We start from the raw sequence: 20,213 nt of genomic DNA, 5'->3' as shown, positions 1-20,213 counted from the left end.
CGTCACGCTACTCGTCTGCTACTTCCGCTACAGGCAAGGCTTTTTTATCAGCGACCAAAAGTTGCGAACTTTATCGTCGATGTTCTCTACTAAATACTTTCAGCAAAAATGTGGCAATATCGCGAAATGATCAAGTATGACACATAGAATGGACCTGCTATCCCTGTTTAAATAAGAAAATCGCATTTCAGTAGGCCTTTAAGTTGTTCTTTTGACATAATTTGTTAGGAAAAGTCGGACCAGTAGCGACATGTTTTAAGCAGCGCTTATGTTAGCGCCCAACAACATGGTGTCATGACTTGATCTTGGGTGTTTGCTTTTCCGGGATGCAACGGAAAGTTGGCTCGGGCGAGGCGGGAATGTAAGTACATTTTTTATTTAAAGACTATAAATACAAAAAAAAGGATCAAACAAAAAGCGTGCACAGAGGCGGAGAATAAACTATGAAACCAAAAGACTATAGCAAAAAAGTACAAACAAAAAACACGCACAATGGCGGAGCACAAACTATGAAACCAAAAAGACTATAAACATGGAACAAAAACTTACTTGGCTTGGACAAAAATAGTTGCTTGAGGAATTGACATGGAAAGAAGTATCAGGCATGGACAGAGCATAAATGTGGTGAGGTCGTCAGAAAGACAAACTGAAAAACAATGAACTTAAATACTACAGACATGATTAACGAAAACAGGTGCGTGACTCAAGACGTGAAACAGGTGCGTGACGTGACAGGTGAAAACTAATGGTTGCTATGGTGACAAACAAGAGTGCACAATGAGTCCAAACGTGGAACAGGTGAAACTAATGGGTAATCATGCAAACAAGACAAGGGAGTGAAAAGCCAGAAACTAAACAAAACATGACTTAAAACAAAACATGATTACACAGACATGACACATGGGGGGTTTCACAAACACGTTAATTGCGTCAGAGGAGCGTCAACATTTGCATTTCAAAATATGGGAAATCTCCTGGGAAAATTGGGATTTTTCAAATCAGTAAAATGTTAGACTGCCAAAAAAAATAAAAATAAAAAAATAAAAAAAATGTTTGTCTTCTTGTCTCTAATGCAAAATTCCAAAAAAAAGAGTACAGTTCCACCTTAAAAATGTCATTAAAAAAAAAATTGGGCTCCAGCAAAATGGTCACTAGTCTGGCTGGGGCTTGAGCACTGAGTTATTATTAACAACTTCACCAATTGTTTTTTATCAGTTCTGGTTAGGGTTGTCCCAATACGAACATTTAAATGTATTTCAATACTTTTCGATACTTTTGTAAATAAAGGAGACCACAACAAATGTCATTGTTGGCTTTATTTTAACAAAAATCTTATGGTACATTAAACATATATTTATTATTGCAATTAAAGAAAATGTTTTTCCTTAAATAAAATAGTGAACATACTAGACAACTTGTCTTTTAGTAGTAAGTAAGCAAACAAAGGCTCCTAATTAGTCTGCTGACGTATGCAGTAACATATTGTGTCATTTATCATATTACTTTGTCAACATTATGAGGGACAAGCTGTAAAAATGTATTATTAATATACTTGTTCATTTACTGTTAAAATCTGCTTATTTTCCGTTTCAACATGTTCTATCTACACTTCTGTTAAAATGTAATAATCACTTATTCTTCTCTTCTTTGACACTTTACATTAGTTTTGGATGATACCACACATTTGAGTATCAATCTAATACCAAGTAGTTACAGGATCATACATTGGTCATATTCAAAGTCCTCAAGTGTCCACGGACATATTCCCTGAGTTTATAAACATAATATGATTTTTTTTTAAAGGAAAAAAGATTTTGTGACGATAAAAAAATATTGTTGTTATCATAGTAGTATCGACTAGATACACTATTGTTAGAGATGTCCGATAATATCGGGCTGCCGATATTATCGGCCGATAAATGCTTTAAAATGTAATATCGGAAATGATCAGTATCGGTTTCAAAAAGTAAAATGTATGACTTTTTAAAACACCGCTGTACGGAGTGGTACACGGACGTAGGGAGAAGTACAGAGCTCCAATAAACCTTAAAGGCACTGCCTTTTCACACACACAAGTGAATGCAATGCATACTTGGTCAACAGCCATACAGGTCACACTATAAACAACTTTAACACTGTTACAAATATGCGCCACACTGTGAACCCACACCAAACAAAGGGACAAACACATTTCGGGAGAACATCCGCACCGTAACACAACATAAACACAACAGAACAAATACCCAGAACCCCTTGTAGGGGACGCTACAATATACACCCCCACCTAAACCCCCCCCCCCACCCCCCCATCCCCGCCCACCTCAACCTCCTCATGCTTTCTCAGGGAGAGCATGTCCCAAATTCCAAGCTGCTATTTTGAGGCATGTTAAAAAAAATAATGCACTTTGTGACTTCAATAATAAATATGGCAGTGCCATGTTGGCATTTTTTTCCATAACTTGAGTTGATTTATTTTGGAAAACATTGTTACATTGTTTAATGCATCCAGCGGGGCATCACAACAAAATTAGGCATAAAAATTAGTTAATTCCACGACTGTATAAATCGGTATCGGTTGATATCGGAATCGGTAATTAAGAGTTGGACAATATCGGAAATCGGCAAAAAAGCCATTATCGGACATCTCTAACTATTGTACTTAGGATCATTACAGTGGATGTCAGGTGTATATCCACCCATGGCATTTGTTTACATTCAGGAACGGCGTCATTAGCTGTGAGGCCGGTGAGCTATTGTATCCTCCTACGGTGTGTAGTGAAGCATGTTTAGCTATTCCTCGTCCTGCAGGGATGATACTTGTAAGAAACTTACTTCATTTGTGGCCATTGAGGCGAGGATTAGTCATTTAGAAGTAGCTAAACCACTGCCGACTGCGGATGGATGTTAGCCGCTAGCTAGCTAGCCATGTTTCAGTGTTATAACATTACCTTTATCGTCAGTTTTTAGGCCAAAATGCGTCCCTTCTCCCTTTTCTGTCTACAGACCTTGTCTGCTTGTAAGTACTGCGTGATTTGCGCTGCCGAACATGCTCCACTGCTCATAAAACCAGCAATTTCATGACGTGACAACGTGCCGTCATGCCCGTTAAAAAGAAAAAGAAAAAAATGGGGTACCAGGACTTTTCAAACAGAGTATAGTACCATTTTTGATTCATTAGTAGCGTGATACTATACTAGTACCGGTATACCGTACAACCCTAGTTCTGGTTACATATTTGTATATATTGTATCTTCTGATATAGTTATGTTGTAGTTGTTTGTCATTTTTTCTACAAAAGACAATACAGATTAAAAAAAAGGTCAATACCGATATACTTTAAATATCAAATATCGGCGCCAATAACCGGTCGATCTCTGATGAATACCAACGAACTCCATTAGTAAGTCACTGTTTTACCAACAGAGGTGGGTAGAGTAGCCAGAAATTGTACTCAAGTAAGAGTACTGTTACTTTAGAGATGTATTACTCAAGTAAAAGTAAGGAGTAGTCACCCAAATATTTACTTGAGTAAAAGTAAAAAGTATGTTGTGAAAAAACTACTCAAGTACTGAGTAACTGATGAGTAACATACACACACATGTCATATATATATATATATATATATATATATATATATATATATATATATATATATATATATATGTATATATATATATATATATACACACACACACACATACATATATACACACATATATATATATACATATACACATACATTGATATATATAGTATATAATTTATATTTATTTATTTTGTCGTTTTTGTTTACATGTTAAAAGTGTTTTAATGAATATACATGCATGTTTAACACATATAGATTCCTTTCTTTCATGAAGACAAGAATATAAGTTGGTGTATTACCTGATTCTGATGACTTGCATTGATTGGAATCAGACAGTAGTGATGATAACGTCCACGTTTTCAAATGGAGGAGAAAAAAAGTTCCTCCTTTCTGTCTAATACCACATGAAAGTGGTTGGTTTTTGGCATCTTATTTGTCCAGCTTCCATATTCGTTTTTTATACACTTTACAAGAAATACATTGGCGGCAAACTCCGTAGCTTGCGAGCTTGTTTGCGCTGGCTTTCGGAGACTCTTATTTTGAAAGCGCAGGCGCAATGGAGCAGCACTTTTATTGTGAAGACAGGAACTGTGCAGTCAGTCTTAAGGCTTTTGACGGGATGTACGGTTGAAATAAAAAAGGGTCTTTTTTCCTTCACACTTTTGATTGAATGTATTGGAACTTTTATTCGTAGACTGCACAGTACAGTACATATTCCGTACAATTGACCACTAAATGTAACACCCGAATAAGTTTTTCAACTTGTTTAAGTCAGGTCATGTGACCCCTGGCTCTGTTTGATTGGTCCAACGTCACCAGTGACTGCATCTGATTGGTGGAACGGAGTAAACGTCACCAGTGACTGTATTTATTGAAACGCAGGCACTATGAAGGTCTGTCTGACAGACCAAAACAAACAAAGCGTGCATTAACAGATCGATAAAAATTAGTAGCGAGTAGCGAGCTGAATGTAGATAAAAGTAGCAGAGTAAAAGTAGCGTTTCTTCTCTATAAATATACTCAAGTAAAAGTAAAAGTATGTTGCATTAAAACTACTCTTGGAAGTACAATTTATCCCAAAAGTTACTCAAGTAGATGTAACAGAGTAAATGTAGCGCGTTACTACCCACCTCTGCTTACCAAGCTTTAAAACACTTTGCAGAGTGACTTGTGGAGAACTGACAGTAAACGCTAGTGATGTGTCCGGCAACACCGATGCATCGGCGCATGCGTCGAGCTCATAGAGCAAAACCCTGTGTCGGTGCGCGTACCGCTTTTAGAAAGTCACGTGACCGATCATGAGCTGTTTTGGTCACGTGACCGATACGCGAACTGTGTCGCACTGACGCCTCCTCTGTGCCCTGTGAGCGTGTCTTTTCTACAGCCGGAGAAATAATAACTAAGAGAAATCGTCTAAAATGTAATACGTCGGAAAAACTTTTTTCTTTTTTTTTAAATGAAAATGTGTAAAAAAATTAAATCAAAAAAATTCCCAGTCCACAATCATCCACAACACGTTCTCTTAGATTTCCATGTTATGATACATGTTCACATTATTTATTGACTGTATCTAAAAGAGATAAAAATATATTTATTTAAATGAAGATATGAAATAATCTTAAATGAAATCCAATGACTTGGTTTATATTATTGTATATACTAGGGCAGGGGTCACCAACGCGGTGCCCGCGGTCACCAGGTAGCCCGTAAGGACCAGATCAGTCGCCCGCTGGCCTGTTCTAAAAATAGCTCAAAGAGCAGCACTTACCAGTGAGCTGACTCTATTTTTTAAATGTTATTTATTTACTAGCAAGCTGGTCTCGCTTTGCTCGACATTTTTAATTCTAAGAGAGACAAAACTCAAATAGAATTTGAAAATCCAAGAAAATATTTTAAAGACTTGGTCTTCACTTGGAATAAGCGGTAGAAAATGGATGGATGGATGGGTCTTCACTTGTTTAAATAAATTCATTTATTTTTTACTTTGTTTCTTATTACTTTTAGAAATACAATTTTAGAGAAAAAATACAACCTTAAAAATGATTTTAGGATTTTTAAACAAATATACCTTTTTACCTTTTAAATTTCTTCCTCTTCTTTCCTGACAATTTAAGTCAATGTTCAAGTAAAAAATTTTTTTTTTTATTGTAAAGAATAATAAATATTTTAGCTTCTGGTTTTTCGACAAAGAATATTTGTGAAATATTTCTTCAAACTTACTATGATTAAAATTCAAAAAAAATATTCTGGCAAATCTAGAAAATCTGTAGAATCAAATTTAAATCTTATTTCAAAGTATTTTGAATTTCTTTTAAAATTTTTGTTCTGGAAAATCTAGAAGTAATACTGATTTGTCTTTGTTAGAAATATAGCTTGGTCCAATGTGTTAAATATTCTAACAAAGTGCAGATTGGATTTTAAACAATTTAAAACATGTCATCAAAATTCTAAAATGTATCTTAATCAGGAAAAATTACGAATGATGTTCCATAAATTCTTTTTTTCATTTTTTCAAAAAGATTCAAATTAGCTAGTTTTTCTCCTTTTTGTCGGTTGAATTTTGAATTTTAAAGAGTCGAAATTGAAGATAAACTATGTTTCAAAATTTTATTTTAATTTTTTTCCGTGTTTTCTCCTCTTTTAAACCGTTCAATTAAGTGTTTTTTTCATCATTTATTCTCTACAAAAAACCTTCCGTAAAAGGGAAAAAAAAATGTACGACGGTATGACAGACAGAAATACCCATTTTTTTATTTATATATATTTATTTATTTAGGTATTCTTGTTTAACTCACACTTACGTGTAACTTACAAATGACAATATATTTATTTATTTAGGTGTGTATCAAACTGGTAGCCCTTCGCATTAATCAGTACCCAAGAAGTAGTTTTTGGTTTCAAAAAGGTTGGTGACACCTGTACTAGAGCATAAAATCAGTGTCAGTTGAGTCGGTCCATAGGTTGCCTGTAGGGATTTTTAATGTCCAGCAGATGTCAGTATTTAGTGACACAGTATCGACACAGTATCAATACAGTTTTGCAATGTGTCGAAACGCTTCATGACGCCTCATCAACCCATCACTAGTAAACGCACCTCAAATATAATGAGAATATAGACGCCAGTCAGGATGATTCCAGCGATGGCCACCTGAGTCTCCACGTTGACGTACAGGGACTGGTGGTTCATGGAAAGCGGCACCACCTTGCTGTCCATCAAGAAGGCCTGGATGGTGATGACGATGGGGTCGCTGCGTGGGGACAAGAAAGAGATGGGCTTCTAAAAGTGTTCACCCTTGCTAGTAAAAACGTTTAACCTCTTGAGACATAGAAAAATAAATACATATATAAATTGTATTTTATATTAAACTTGTACTAACACGTATGTGTGCAGTCATGCTAGCTGGATCTGCGCAGTGGTCTCTTGAACGCGCAATCTGAGTAGCGACCAGACCGCTGTTTTCAGAGATCAATTGCGTTCGCGTGGTTTTCATCACCACTATACAGCAATACTGATGATATAGAACACATATTGTAGTTTATCCAGAAGGTCAACATTTTTCTGATTGCGCGCCAATCTTTTTGGCAGGCTTTCACTCGACAAAACTACCGTGCAACAAAATTGAAATTGATTGACAAAATTCATCTATTTATTCTTCTATTCAAACCGTTCCAACTTCAAACTGTTCAGCCTATTCGGGAATCGCTGGCTTTCCCTTAACAAATTCCAAAAATTCCATATATATATATTCTATAGTACAAAAGCTTTTTTTGACACCGAGTTACTAAATTCTTTGCGTTTCAATTTGGTGATTTTATTTATTTTTTTACATCAAATTATGATGACAATTTCATTGAATACAAATATGTGAGCAAAATTTGTGTGTTTAAAAATCCAATTTGGTAAAATATAGAGATGTCCGATGATGGCTTTTTTGCCCATATCCGATATTCCGATATTGTCCATCTCTTAAATACCGATATTAACCGATACTGATATATACAGTTGTGGAATTAACACATTAATATGCCTAATTTTGCCCCGCTGAATGCATTAAACAATGTAACAAGGTGTCATGTCTTGATCTTGGGTGTTTGCTTTTCCGGGATGCAACGGAAAGTTGGCACGGGCGAGACGGGAATGAAGGTACATGATTTATTTAATGTATCAAAAAAAAGTGCAAACAAAAAGCGCGCACAGTGGCGGAGAATAAACTATGAAACCAAAAGACTATAGCAAAAAGGTACAAACGAAAAACACGCACAATGGCGGAGAACAAACTATGAAACCAAAAAGACTATAAACATGGAACAAAAACTTACTTGGCTTGGACAAAAATAGTTGCATGAAGAATGGACATGGAAGGAATGGACAGAGCATAAATGTGGTGAGGTCATCAGAAAGACAAACTGAAAAACACTGAACTTAAATACTACAGACATGATTAACGAAAACAGGTGCGTGACGTGACAGGTGAAAACTAATGGTTGCTATGGTGACAAACAAGAGTGCACAATGAGTCCAAACGTGGAACAGGTGAAACTAATGGGTAATCATGCAAACAAGACAAGGGAGTGAAAAGCCAGAAACTAAACAAAACATGACTTAAAACAAAACATGATTACACAGACATGACACAAGGTTTTCCAAAATAAGAGAACAACTTCAACTCAAGTTATGGAAAAAAATGCCAACATGGCACTGCCATATTTATTATTGAAGTCACAAAGTGCATTATTTTTTTTAACATGCCTCAAAACAGCAGTTTGTAGTTTGGGACATGCTCTCCCTGAGAGAGCATGAGGAGGTTGAGGTGGGCGGGGTTAGGGGGGGCGGGGTTTGAGGTGGAGGGTGTGGGGTAGGGGGTGTATATTGTAGCGTCCCGGAAGAGTTAGTGCTGCAAGGGGTTCTGGGTATTTGTTCTGTTGTGTTACGGTGCGGATGTTCTCCCGAAATGTGTTTGTCATTCTTGTTTGGTGTGGGTTCACAGTGTGGCGCATTTTTGTAACAGTGTTAAAGTTGTTTATACGGCCACCCTCAGTGTGACCTGTATGGCTGTTGACCAAGTATGGATTGCATTCACTTGTGAGTGTGTGAAAAGCCGTAGATATTATATGATTGGACCGGCACGCAAAGGCAGTGCCTTCAAGGTTTATTGGTGCTCTGTACTTCTCCCTACGTCCACAGTACACAGCGGTGTTTTAAAAAGTCATACATTTTACGTTTTGAAACCGATACCGATCATTTGGAAACCAAAACCGATATTTTCCGATATTACATTTTAAAGCATTTATCGGCCGATAATATCGGCAGTCCGATATTATCGGACATCCCTAGTAAAATACACTGTGTAAAAATTCAGTGTCTACAAATACAGTGCGGGAATATTCCTATGGCTTCAAAACGCAAGACTCACTTCTGGTTCACCTGTGTCACGTGACTGAAATCTTAACACCTCATTGGCTGTTTCTGGGACAGACTCTATCTTGATTTACCGGAAATGACTCTTGAGCTTTGAAGCAACAATTTCTGCATAACATTTTTTTGACACTAATTTTTTTTTTTACACTGAATTTTTATACACTGAATTTTAAAACACTGTATGCATATTATACATATATGCTGGTTCTGAGACAGGATAAATTGCTTCAGTCTTAATTTACCGGAAATAAGTGTCGGGTTTTGACGCAACAAATATTTATGCACTGAATTTTTTTACGCAAATTTTTAGAGATGCCCGATAAATGCTTTAAAATGTAATATCGGAAATTATCGGTATCGGTTTCAAAAAGTAAAATGTATGACTTTTTAAAATGCCGCTGTGTACACGGACGTAGGGAGAAGTACAGAGCGCCAATAAACCTTAAAGGCCTTTCCGTGCCGGCCCAATTTCATAATACTTACGGCTTTTCACACACACAAGTGAATGCAACATCCTTGGTCAACAGCCATACAGGTCACACTGAGGGTGGCTGTATAAACAACGTTAACACTGTTACAAATATGCGCCACACTGTGAACCCACACCAAACAAGAATGACAAACACATTTCGGGAGAACATCCGCACCGTAACACAACAGAACAAATACCCAGAACCCCTTGCAGCACTAACTCTTCCGGGACGCTACAATATACACCCCACCTCCCCACACCTCAACCCTGCCCCCCCAACCCTGCCCACCTCAACCTCCTCATGCTCTCTCAGGGAGAGCATGTCCCAAATTCCAAGCTGCTGTTTTGAGGCATGTTAAAAAAAAAAAAAGTACTTTGTGACTTCAATAATAAATATGGCAGTGCCGTGTTGGCATTTTTTTTCCATAACTTGAGTTGATTTATTTTGGAAAACCTTGTTACATTGTTTAATGAATCCAGCGGGGCATCACAACAAAATTAGGCATAATAATGTGTTAATTCCACGACTGTATATATCGGTATCGGTTGATATCGGAATCTGTAATTAAGAGTTGGACAATATCAGAATATCGGATATCGGCAAAAAATACATTATCGGACAATTTTGTATACACTGATATTTTTACACACTGGATTTTTATACACTGATTTTTTTTTTACTGAATTTTTATACACTGTCAACACACTGACATTTTTAAACACACACATTTTGCTGTCATCATATTTTGATGTTAAAAAAAAAACTCACTTCACAAAATTTGAACGCAAATTAAAACAGCGAGCAGCGTTCAACGGGCCCTTGCGTTGCACTGCGCGGTTCCGATGACCTGACCCAACAGCAAACATTTTGGGACCCCCAGAAGATAACGTTTTTCGCCATACCTGACGCGCCTGCAAAATATGGGGACTTTTCCTGCATATTAATGGCCTCAAAAAGGCGTCCAAACGTAATGAAGAATAACGCCAGCAATTATTAACCATTTGTGTTTTGTAGCGAATCATTGGAGCAATGTGTGGTGCCAAACCACGCCCACATCTTATGGTGTAGGCAAAATTGGTTAGCAATTTATCATCACTCACTTTTATGTATAGTATCTGTAATTTTAACTGTGAGTCATTTGGTCAAAGTCCCTAGGAAGAGTTTGTTAAAGTACGACCCCTTTTTTTTGCCAAAAAAATGGCCAAAAACAATCGAAGCAAAATTTGGTGCCCTACCACGTACACATCTCATAGCGTAAGAAAAATGTGTCGGCTGTTTATCATCGTTTATAAGTGTAGTATCAGTAATTTTAACTGTGGCTCATTTGGTCAAAGTCCCTAGGAAGAGTTCGTTAAAGTATGACCCACTTTTTTTGCTGCAAAATGGCCAAAATTCATCGGAGCAAATTTTGGCGCCATACGACGGCCACGTATCATGGCGTAAGAAAAATGTGTTCGCAATTTATCATCGCCTATATGTGTAGTATCTGTAATTTTAACTGTGACTCCTTTGGTCAAAGTCCCTAGGAGGATGAGTTAAAGTACAACCCCATTTTCTCCGAAAAATGGCCCAAAAACCATCGGAGCAAAGTTTGATGTAATGTCACGCCCACAACTTATGGCGTAAGAAAATTTGTTCACAATTTATCATCGCTTATAAGTGTAGTATCTGTAATTTTAACTGTGACTCATTTGGTCAAAGTCCCTAGGAGGAGTTTGTAAAAGTATGACCCCTTTTTTTCGCCGCAAAATGGCCAAAAACCATCGTTGCAAAGTTTGGTGCCATACCACACTCCCACATATCATGCCGTAAGAAAAATGTGTCTTTGATTTATCATCGCCTATATGTGTATTATCTGAAATTTTACCCGCGACTCCTTAGGTCAAAGTCCTGAGGGGGAGGAGTTAAAGTACGACCCCTTTTTTTGGTCGAAAAATGGCCAAAAACCATCAAAGCAACGTTTGGTGCCATGTCACACCCACATCTTATGGTGTGGGAAGAATTTATTCACAATTTATCATCGCTTATATGTGTATTATCTGTCATTTTAACCACGACTCATTTGGCCAAATTCCCTAGGAGGAGTTCGTTAAAGTACGACCCCCTTTTTTCACTGCAAAATGGGCAAAAACCATCGAAGCAAAGTTAGGCACCATGCCACACCCACATCTCATGGCGTAAGAAAAATTTGTTCACAATTTATCATCGCCTATATATGTAATATCTGAAATTTTAGCCGCGACTCCTTTGGTCAAAGTCCCGAGGAGGAGGAGTTAGAATATGACCCCTTTTCTTTTGTCGAAAAATGGCCAAAAACCATCAAAGCAAAGTTTGGTGCCATGCCACACCCACATCTCATGGTGTATGAAAAATTTGTTAGCAATTTATCATCGCTTATATGTGTAGTATCGGTAATTTTAATTGTGACTTATTTGGTCAAAGTCCGTAGGACGAGTTCGTAAAAGTACGACCCCTTTTTTTCACTGCAAAATGGCCAAAAACCATCGGAACAAAGTTTGGCGCCATACCACACCCACATCTCATGGCGTAAGAAATTGTGTTCACAATTTATCATCGCCTGTATATGTAATATCTGAAATTTTAGCCGCGACTCCTTTGGTCAAAGTCCCGAGGAGGAGGAGTTAGAATATGACCCCTTTTCTTTTGTCGAAAAATGGCCAAAAACCATCAAAGCAAAGTTTGGTGCCATGCCACACCCACATCTCATGGTGTATGAAAAATTTGTTAGCAATTTATCATCGCTTATATGTGTAGTATCGGTAATTTTAATTGTGACTTATTTGGTCAAAGTCCCGAGGAAGAGTTCGTAAAAGTACGACCCCTTTTTTTCACTGCAAAATGGCCAAAAACCATCGGAACAAAGTTTGGCGCCATACCACACCCACATCTCATGGCGTAAGAAATTGTGTTCACAATTTATCATCGCCTGTATATGTAATATCTGAAATTTTACCCGCGACTCCTTTGGTCAAAGTCCTGAGGAGGAGGAGTTAAAGTATGACCCCTTTTTTTTGTCCAAAAATGGCCAAAAACCATCAAAGCAAAGTTTGGTGCCATGCAACACCCACATCTCATGGTGTATGAAAAATTTGTTAGCAATTTATCATCGCTTGTATGTGTAGTATCAGTAATTTTAATTGCGACTCATTTGGTCAAAGTCCCGAGGAAGAGTTCGTAAAAGTATGACCCCCTTTTTTCACTGAAAAATGGGCAAAAACCATCGGAGCAAAGTTAGGCACCATGCCACACCCACATCTCATGGCGTAAGAAACATTTGTTCACAATTTATCATCGCCTATATATGTAATATCTGAAATTTTAGCCGCGACTCCTTTGGTCAAAGTCCCGAGGAGGAGGAGTTAAAGTATGACCCCTTTATTTTTGTCGAAAAATGGCCAAAAACCATCAAAGCAAAGTTTGGTGCCATGCCACACCCACATCTCATGGTGTATGAAAAATTTGTTAGCAATTTATCATCGCTTGTATGTGTAGTATCAGTAATTTTAATTGGGACTCATTTGGTCAAAGTCCCGAGGAAGAGTTCGTAAAAGTACGACCCCTTTTTTTCACTGCAAAATGGCCAAAAACCATCAGAGCAAGGTTAGGCACCATACCACACCCACATCTCATGGCGTATGAAAAATGTGTTCACAATTTATCATCGCCTATATATGTAATATCTGAAATTTTAGCCGCGACTCCTTTGATCAAAGTCCTGAGGAGGAGGAGTTAAAGTATGACCCCTTTTTTTTGTCGAAAAATGGCCAAAAACCATCAAAGCAAAGTTTGGTGTCATACCACTCCCACATCTTATGGTGTAGGAAGAATTTGTTCACAATTTATCATCGCCTATATGTGTAGTATCTGTAATTCTAACCGCGACTCTTTCGGTCAAAGTCCTGAGGGGGAGGAGTTACAGTACGACCCCTTTTTTTGTAGAAAAATGGCCAAAAACCATCAAAGCAAAGTTTGGTACCATGCCACTCCCACATCTTATGGTGTAGGAAGAATGTATTCACAATTTACCATCGGCTATATGTGTGTTATATGTCATTTTAACCGCGACTCATTTAGTCGCGGTAGCATCAGTAATTTTAATTGCGACTCATTTGGTCAAAGTCCTGAGGGGGAGGAGTTAAAGTACGACTCCTTTTTTTGGTCAAAAATGGCCAAAAACCATCAAAGCAAAGTTTGGTGCCATATAGGGCTGCAACAACTAATCGATTAAATCGATTATAAAAATAGTTGGCGATTAATTTAGTCATTGATTCGTTGGCTCTATGCTATGCACATGCCCAGACGCTACGTTTTTTTTAATTTCTTATTTAACCTTTATTTATAAACTGCAACATTTACAAACAGCTGAGATACAATAATCAAAATAATAGGGGTGTAACGGTACGTGTATTTGTATCGAACCGTTTCGGTACGGGAGTTTCGTTTCGGTGCGGAAGTGTACCCAGTGTTTCCCACACATTCATTTATTTGTGGCGGGCCGCCACGAAAGAATTACGTCCGCCACAAATGGATTTTTCGGCTTTTGACTCGCTCGACCGCTCATTAAAGCAATGGGACAGTCTGTGAATGTACCTTGTAGTTACAACTCCGGTGCAGTAGGTGGCGGTAGCCTACTATGCATTGTAACTCCGCCAATAGCACTTCATTCACCTGGTGGGCCAGAAGAAGAAGAAGAAAAAGAAGAAGAAGAAGAAGAAGAAGAAGAAGAAGACGAAGACGAAGACGAAGAAGAAGACGGCAGAGTAAAAGAACGGACGGACGGGATCAAAATACGAGGGTAATATAGGTTGTAGGTAGATAGGTTATAGCTGCATCGCTCGCGGCTCGTCATATATTTAACGTTAATCCGCGATTTCACCGAGCGTTACACTGACGGTGAGCAGCCTGACGCTGCTTCATTAACACCGCCGCTGTTGTCACGTCACGTGTTACCATACCGACGAGCTAACGTGTCCAGGTTATAACCCTGTTGTCAATAAACACAAGTGTACTGAAGCTAAATTGTCCACTGTCCACTGCAGCATGTAAATGCAATGAAAAGAATAAAATCTGAGCCAAGCAGCTGTTAAAATGTTGTCCAGGTTAATGTTTTGGCCCTTAAAGGCCCTTCATTTCAAGATTTCAACTGTGATCGGGCTTTAAACAGGTGGCTGACCTGTTCAGATGAATGTAACTCAGGGGTGCTCACACTTTTTCTGCAGGCGAGCTACTTTTCAATTGATCAAGTCGTGGGGATCTAGCTCATTCATATATATAATTTATATTTACTTATTTATGAAATATATGTTTTTGTTAACAAGTTAAAGGTGTTTAATGATAATACAAGCATGTTTAACACATATAGTTGATATTGTTAATAAATTAAAGGTGTTTAATGATAATACAAGTATGTTTAATACATATAGTTAATATTGTTAACAAGTTAAAGGTGTTTAAAGATAATACAAGCATGTTTAACACATTGTTAATAAATTAAAGGTGTTTAATGATAATACAAGTATGTTTAATACATATATTTAATATTGTTAACAAGTTAAAGGTGTTTAATGACAATACAAGCATGTTTAACACAAATAGTTAATATTGTTAACAAGTTAAAGGTGTTTAAAGATAATACAAGCATGTTTAACACATATAGTTAATATTGTTAACAAGTTAAAGGTGTTTAAAGATAATACAAGCATGTTTAACACATATAGATTCCTTTCTTTCATGAAGACAAGAATATAAGTTGGTGTATTACCTGATTCTGATGACTTGCATTGATAGGAATCAGACAGTGGTGCTGATAACGTCCGCATTTTCGAATGGAGGAGAAAAAAAGTCCTCCTTTCTGTCCAATACCACATGAAAGTGGTTGGTTTTTGGCATCTTATTTGTCCAGCTTCTGTACTCCTTTGTATACACTTTACAAGAAATACATTGTCGGCAAACTCCGTAGCTTGCTAGCTTGTGCACGCCAGCTTTTTGAGACTCTTATTTTGTTAGCGCAACTGTGCAGTCGGTCTTTGGAGTTTTGACGACAGGTACGGCGCCAGAGTCTGTTGAAATAAAGTGTTTCTCGCCTTCCTGTCGGTAATTTTAATGAGCTAAATATGTGCATAAAGTGTTGTACTTATATTCCAACTCCGCGTTCTTCTTGATCATCGCCGCTGCCGCCGTCACCCCCCGCCCCCCGACCACACCACCACAAATAGATGCCTGTCCTGTGGGAAACACTGGTACCGGACGAGTTTCCACACGGACATATTAAGTAGCGTACTGCACGTTGTATAAACAATACTCAAAATGCCGGACATTTGAGGCATTTAAGAAACTCCGCCCTGACAGCTCCGCAAAAGAGGACATGTCCGGAGAAAAGAGAACGTATGGTCAGTCTATCCTAGCACGGTTTCACCGCGATCGGTTTCACGTCCGGTGAAACCGATCGCGGTGAAACCGTGCTAGGATAGACTGACCATACGTTCTCTTTTACCGGACATGTTCTCTTTTGCGGGGCTGTCGAGCGGTGTTTCTTAAATGCCTCAAATGTCCGGCATTTTGAGTTAGGGTTGCGTGTATTTTCAATGTACGTTCAGGGTTAAGAAGGTTAAAAACACAACAAATTGTGTGTGCAGCAGCATTGGTGAGGGAGGGGCAGAGACAGAGAGAGAGAGAGAGAGAGAGTTGTAATAAACGCGCATGCGTCGCCAGGCTCTGCTTTTTATCCATACATTTATCAGATTAATTTTTTTATTATCTATAGCAGGGGTGTCAAAAGTGTGCATTTTTGTAACATTTTCCTTGTTTTATTTGGCAAGTTGAAAGAACATGGCGCCAGTATGCTGTTTTTTTTCAATAAAATACTGGAAAGGATAGAAATGTAGTTTGTCTCTTTTATCCTAATCGATTAATCAAAGTAATAATCGACAGATTAATCGATTATCAAATTAATCGTTAGTTGCACCCCTGGTGCCATACCACTCCCACATCTTATGGTGTAGGAAGAATTTATTCACAATTGATCATACCCTATATGTGTATTATCTGTCATTTTAACCGCAACTCATTTGGTCAAAGTCCCTTGGAGGGGTTTGGTAAAGTACGACCCCTTTTGTCCGCCGAAAAATGGAAGATGGCCGACTTTCTGTTCGTTTTCAGGTATGGGTTCCTGAGACTTTTACGTACGTCCCGTCATGATAGACGTCTCCTGCGATTTTCGAGTCGATACATGAAACTGGAAGGAGGCAGGGGCGTCACTAGCTTTTAAGGACAGGGGGGGGCTTTGCCCCCAGGAGATGCACAGGATGCGAGCGAATGTTACGCACGAGCACAAAACTTCACAAACGGCTAACAAAGACTTAGAAATTATTCATTCTTATTATTATTTTTTTTTTTAAATGCACGGGACGAAATGAAATGCTCCCCGGGAGGATGGCTTTTAACCATATGTTTTCTTTTTCTTTTTATGTATTTAGTCATTTTACATTTTATATTAAATGTCTTGGTTTTTCCTCCCTCTGAAAATCCTATGAAATGTTTAACAAGCAATCCTATAATAATAAAACAGCTATTAATGTAACAATACAATAAAACAAATATATTTAATGATGTTTTTTTCATTATTTTAACAATAGGCTTATGTATATTACTTTATATAGATTCTACAAGAAACACAAAACTTAAAAAATAAATGATTTACAATTGCACACACAAGGTTTTGTGCAGCTTCACTCATTGTAAAGGAAGATAATGTGCTTCGTACACCTGCAGGACCGCAAGCAAGGTCGCAGAGAAAATGCGGGCTGGAATTTGAGTGATGTGGGCATTTTCTATATGAACAAGTGGAATGGATTGGATACCGACGCACGAAAGGGGCTCTCTACCTTACGCTACGAAGTGAGGGGAAACTGAGTGAATAATAACAGGTTATATGATTATTTATTTAAACTCATATTTGGGCCACTTTATAATGAATATGTCGGCATTTATTTGTAAAAAAAAACAAAAAAACACCAAATTATTTAGGGGGGGCTTAAGAATATTTTAGGGGGGCTTGAGCCCCCCTAAAATAGGCCTAACAACGCCAATGGAAGGAGGGTCTAATTTTTGCTCATTTTAATGGTGGCGTTAGAGAGACAGTTTTGAAATTTCATTTTCCGGGACCCCCAATATACACTATATTGCCAAAAGTATTTGGCCACCCATCCAAATGATGAGAATCAGGTGTCCTAATCACTTGGCCCGGCAACAGGTGTATAAAATCAGGCACTTAGGCATGGAGACTGTTTCTACAAACATTTGTGAAAGAATGGGCCACTCTCAGGAGCTCAGTGATTTCCAGCCTGGAACTGTCATAGGATGCCACCTGTGCAACGAATCCAGTCGTGAAATTTCCTCGCTCCTAAATATTCTGGGTTTGGAGTAGAGATGCGCGGTTTGCGGACACAACCGCGGAGTCCGCGGATTATCCGCGGGTCGGGCGGTTGAAATAAAAAAAAATTAGATTTTATCCGCGGGTCGGGTCGGGCGGTTGAAATAAAAAAAAATTAGATTTTAAATAGATTCAGGCGGGTGGCAGTTAAACCAATTGGTAAATATATATACATAGTTAAATGTTGTTACCCACATACGAAAAACGAGCAGGCACCTGCAGCATATGCCACAACAGAAGAAGAAAAAAAAAAGAGATGGACACTTTTACGGAGCGGAGAAGGGACGCCTCGCCGGGGTCCGGGACCGAGGCCCCTTCCCCCGAGAGGACCCCACCGGGAGCCGTAGCTGAGGCGATCCGCGAGAAGGGCCCGACGCACGTCCAGGGTCACCACCGCGCCCACCGCACCGACACCCCGCCTCGTCCGCCTTCGCCGCGGCCGGCGTCACGCGCAGCAGGTAAGCGGCTTACCTGCCCGCCACCCCCGTGGCTGGGGGCTCGTAACAGGGGTCACTCCGCGCGCAGTGCGCTCACGAAAGGGGTGGGGCTCACCCTGGTGAGCCGAGTGGGCCACTTTTGGTAAGCAGAACTGGCGCTGCGGGATGAACCGAACGCCGGGTTAAGGCGCCCGATGCCAACGCTCATCAGACCCCAGAAAAGGTGTTGGTTGATATAGACAGCAGGACGGTGGCCATGGAAGTCGGAACCCGCTAAGGAGTGTGTAACAACCCACCTGCCGAATCAACTAGCCCTGAAAATGGATGGCGCTGGAGCGTCGGGCCCATACCCGGCCGTCGCCGGCAGCGAGAGCCACGAGGGCTAGGCCGCGACGAGTAGGATGGCCGCCGCGGTGCGCGCTGAAGCCTCGGGCGCGAGCCCGGGTGGAGCCGCCGCGGGTGCGAGGGACATCGCACCTCCACGCGCTTGGAGGTGCGCTCAGCGCGGCTCCCAGATGATTGCGCACTGGTGTGCGTCTGGGCCGTGACAGTGTGGCACGCATTGAATGTCTCTGCTGGATTGGATCAGTCTCCTTTCTTTAACAGGCAAAAGCTTTATAACCTCACTAATGCCTTGCATCGTCTATATTAGATATATAACAACGGGCGGGTGCGGTTTTGATTAAATGTTAGTTCGGGTGGATGCGGATGGTTGACGACTTTTGTGATGCGGTTGCGGATGAAATAATTGCCTATCCGCGCATCTCTAGTTTTTTTAGGTTGCCAGGAGAACGGTACATTTCGGACTGCATTGTGCCGAGTGTGAAATTTGGTGGAGGAGGAATTATGGCGTGGGGTTGTTTTTCAGGAGTTGGGCTTGGCCCCCTTAGTTCCAGTGAAAGGAACTTTGAATGCTCCAGGATACCAAAACATTTTGGACAATTCCATGCCCCCAACATAGTGGGAACAGTTCCTCTTCCAATATGACTGTGCACCAGTGCACAAAGCAAGGTCCATAAAGACATGGATGACAGAGTCTGGTGTGGATGAACTTGACTGGCCTGCACAGAGTCCTGACCTGAACCCTATAGAACACCTTTGGGATGAGTTAGAACGGAGACTGAGAGCCAGGCCTTCTCGACCGACATCAGTGTGTGACTTCACCAATGCGCTTTTGGATGAATGGTGGAAAATTCCTATAAGCACACTCCGCAACCTTGTGGACAGCCTTCCCAGAAGAGTTGAAGCTGTAATAGCTGCGAAAGGTGGACCGACGTCATATTGAACCCTATGGGTTAGGAATGGGATGGCACTTCAAATTCATATGTGAGTAAAGGCAGGTGGCCAAATACTTTTGGCAATATAGTGTATAACATTGTAGGCCATGCTGGGGCGCCCGCAAAATACAGGGTTTTTTCGACCATTTTCGGGGCCTCAAATATAGAAGGAAAAACAGCAATTTCAATGACATTATTGTTGATTTTAGTCAATGCTATAGTCTGCATACCTGCTGAGCATCTCAAAGGTTCTGGTCAGCACCACCTGGTCACTCTGCTCGCTGTTCAGAGGAATGGTCCAGTTGTAAGCCACCTGCGCACAAACAACAACAACCCGTAAAACAAAGACACAAAACCCCAAGCGCTCCTTTTACGTCGCAGACATCACCTGCAGAGTCCTCCTCCTCCGCTGGCCGGGCGGATCGGTCTGCTCCACCTGGACCAGGACGTACTCCTGGTTGGCGAGGTCCACCATCCCTCCGGCGAAAGGTCCTCCCACTTGCAGCTTCAGCAGAGCGTTGTCCCGGAAATCTGTCAGGTTCATCGCTGTGTGGCGCGTTAAGAGAATA

At 39.8% G+C, this 20,213-nt stretch overlaps 1 protein-coding gene across 1 annotated transcript in view; it reads right to left on the bottom strand.

Moving 5' to 3' along the window:
* Window positions 1–20,213, bottom strand: part of oca2 (oculocutaneous albinism II) — a 185,120-nt gene that overhangs the window by 119,317 nt on the left and 45,590 nt on the right. The window contains exons 7-9 of the mRNA XM_061977567.1: window positions 20,033–20,190; window positions 19,875–19,957; window positions 6,681–6,834 (exon numbers count right to left, since the gene is read on the bottom strand). Coding sequence (XP_061833551.1) covers window positions 6,681–6,834; window positions 19,875–19,957; window positions 20,033–20,190 — 395 coding nt within the window. The remainder of the gene's footprint in view (window positions 1–6,680; window positions 6,835–19,874; window positions 19,958–20,032; window positions 20,191–20,213) is intronic.

Source organism: Nerophis lumbriciformis, linkage group LG18 (genome assembly GCF_033978685.3).
Source record: "Nerophis lumbriciformis linkage group LG18, RoL_Nlum_v2.1, whole genome shotgun sequence".
Lineage (NCBI taxonomy): Eukaryota > Metazoa > Chordata > Actinopteri > Syngnathiformes > Syngnathidae > Nerophis > Nerophis lumbriciformis.
The sequence above is the reverse complement of the archived record's forward strand: the minus strand, read 5'-3'. Positions and strand labels throughout refer to the sequence as shown.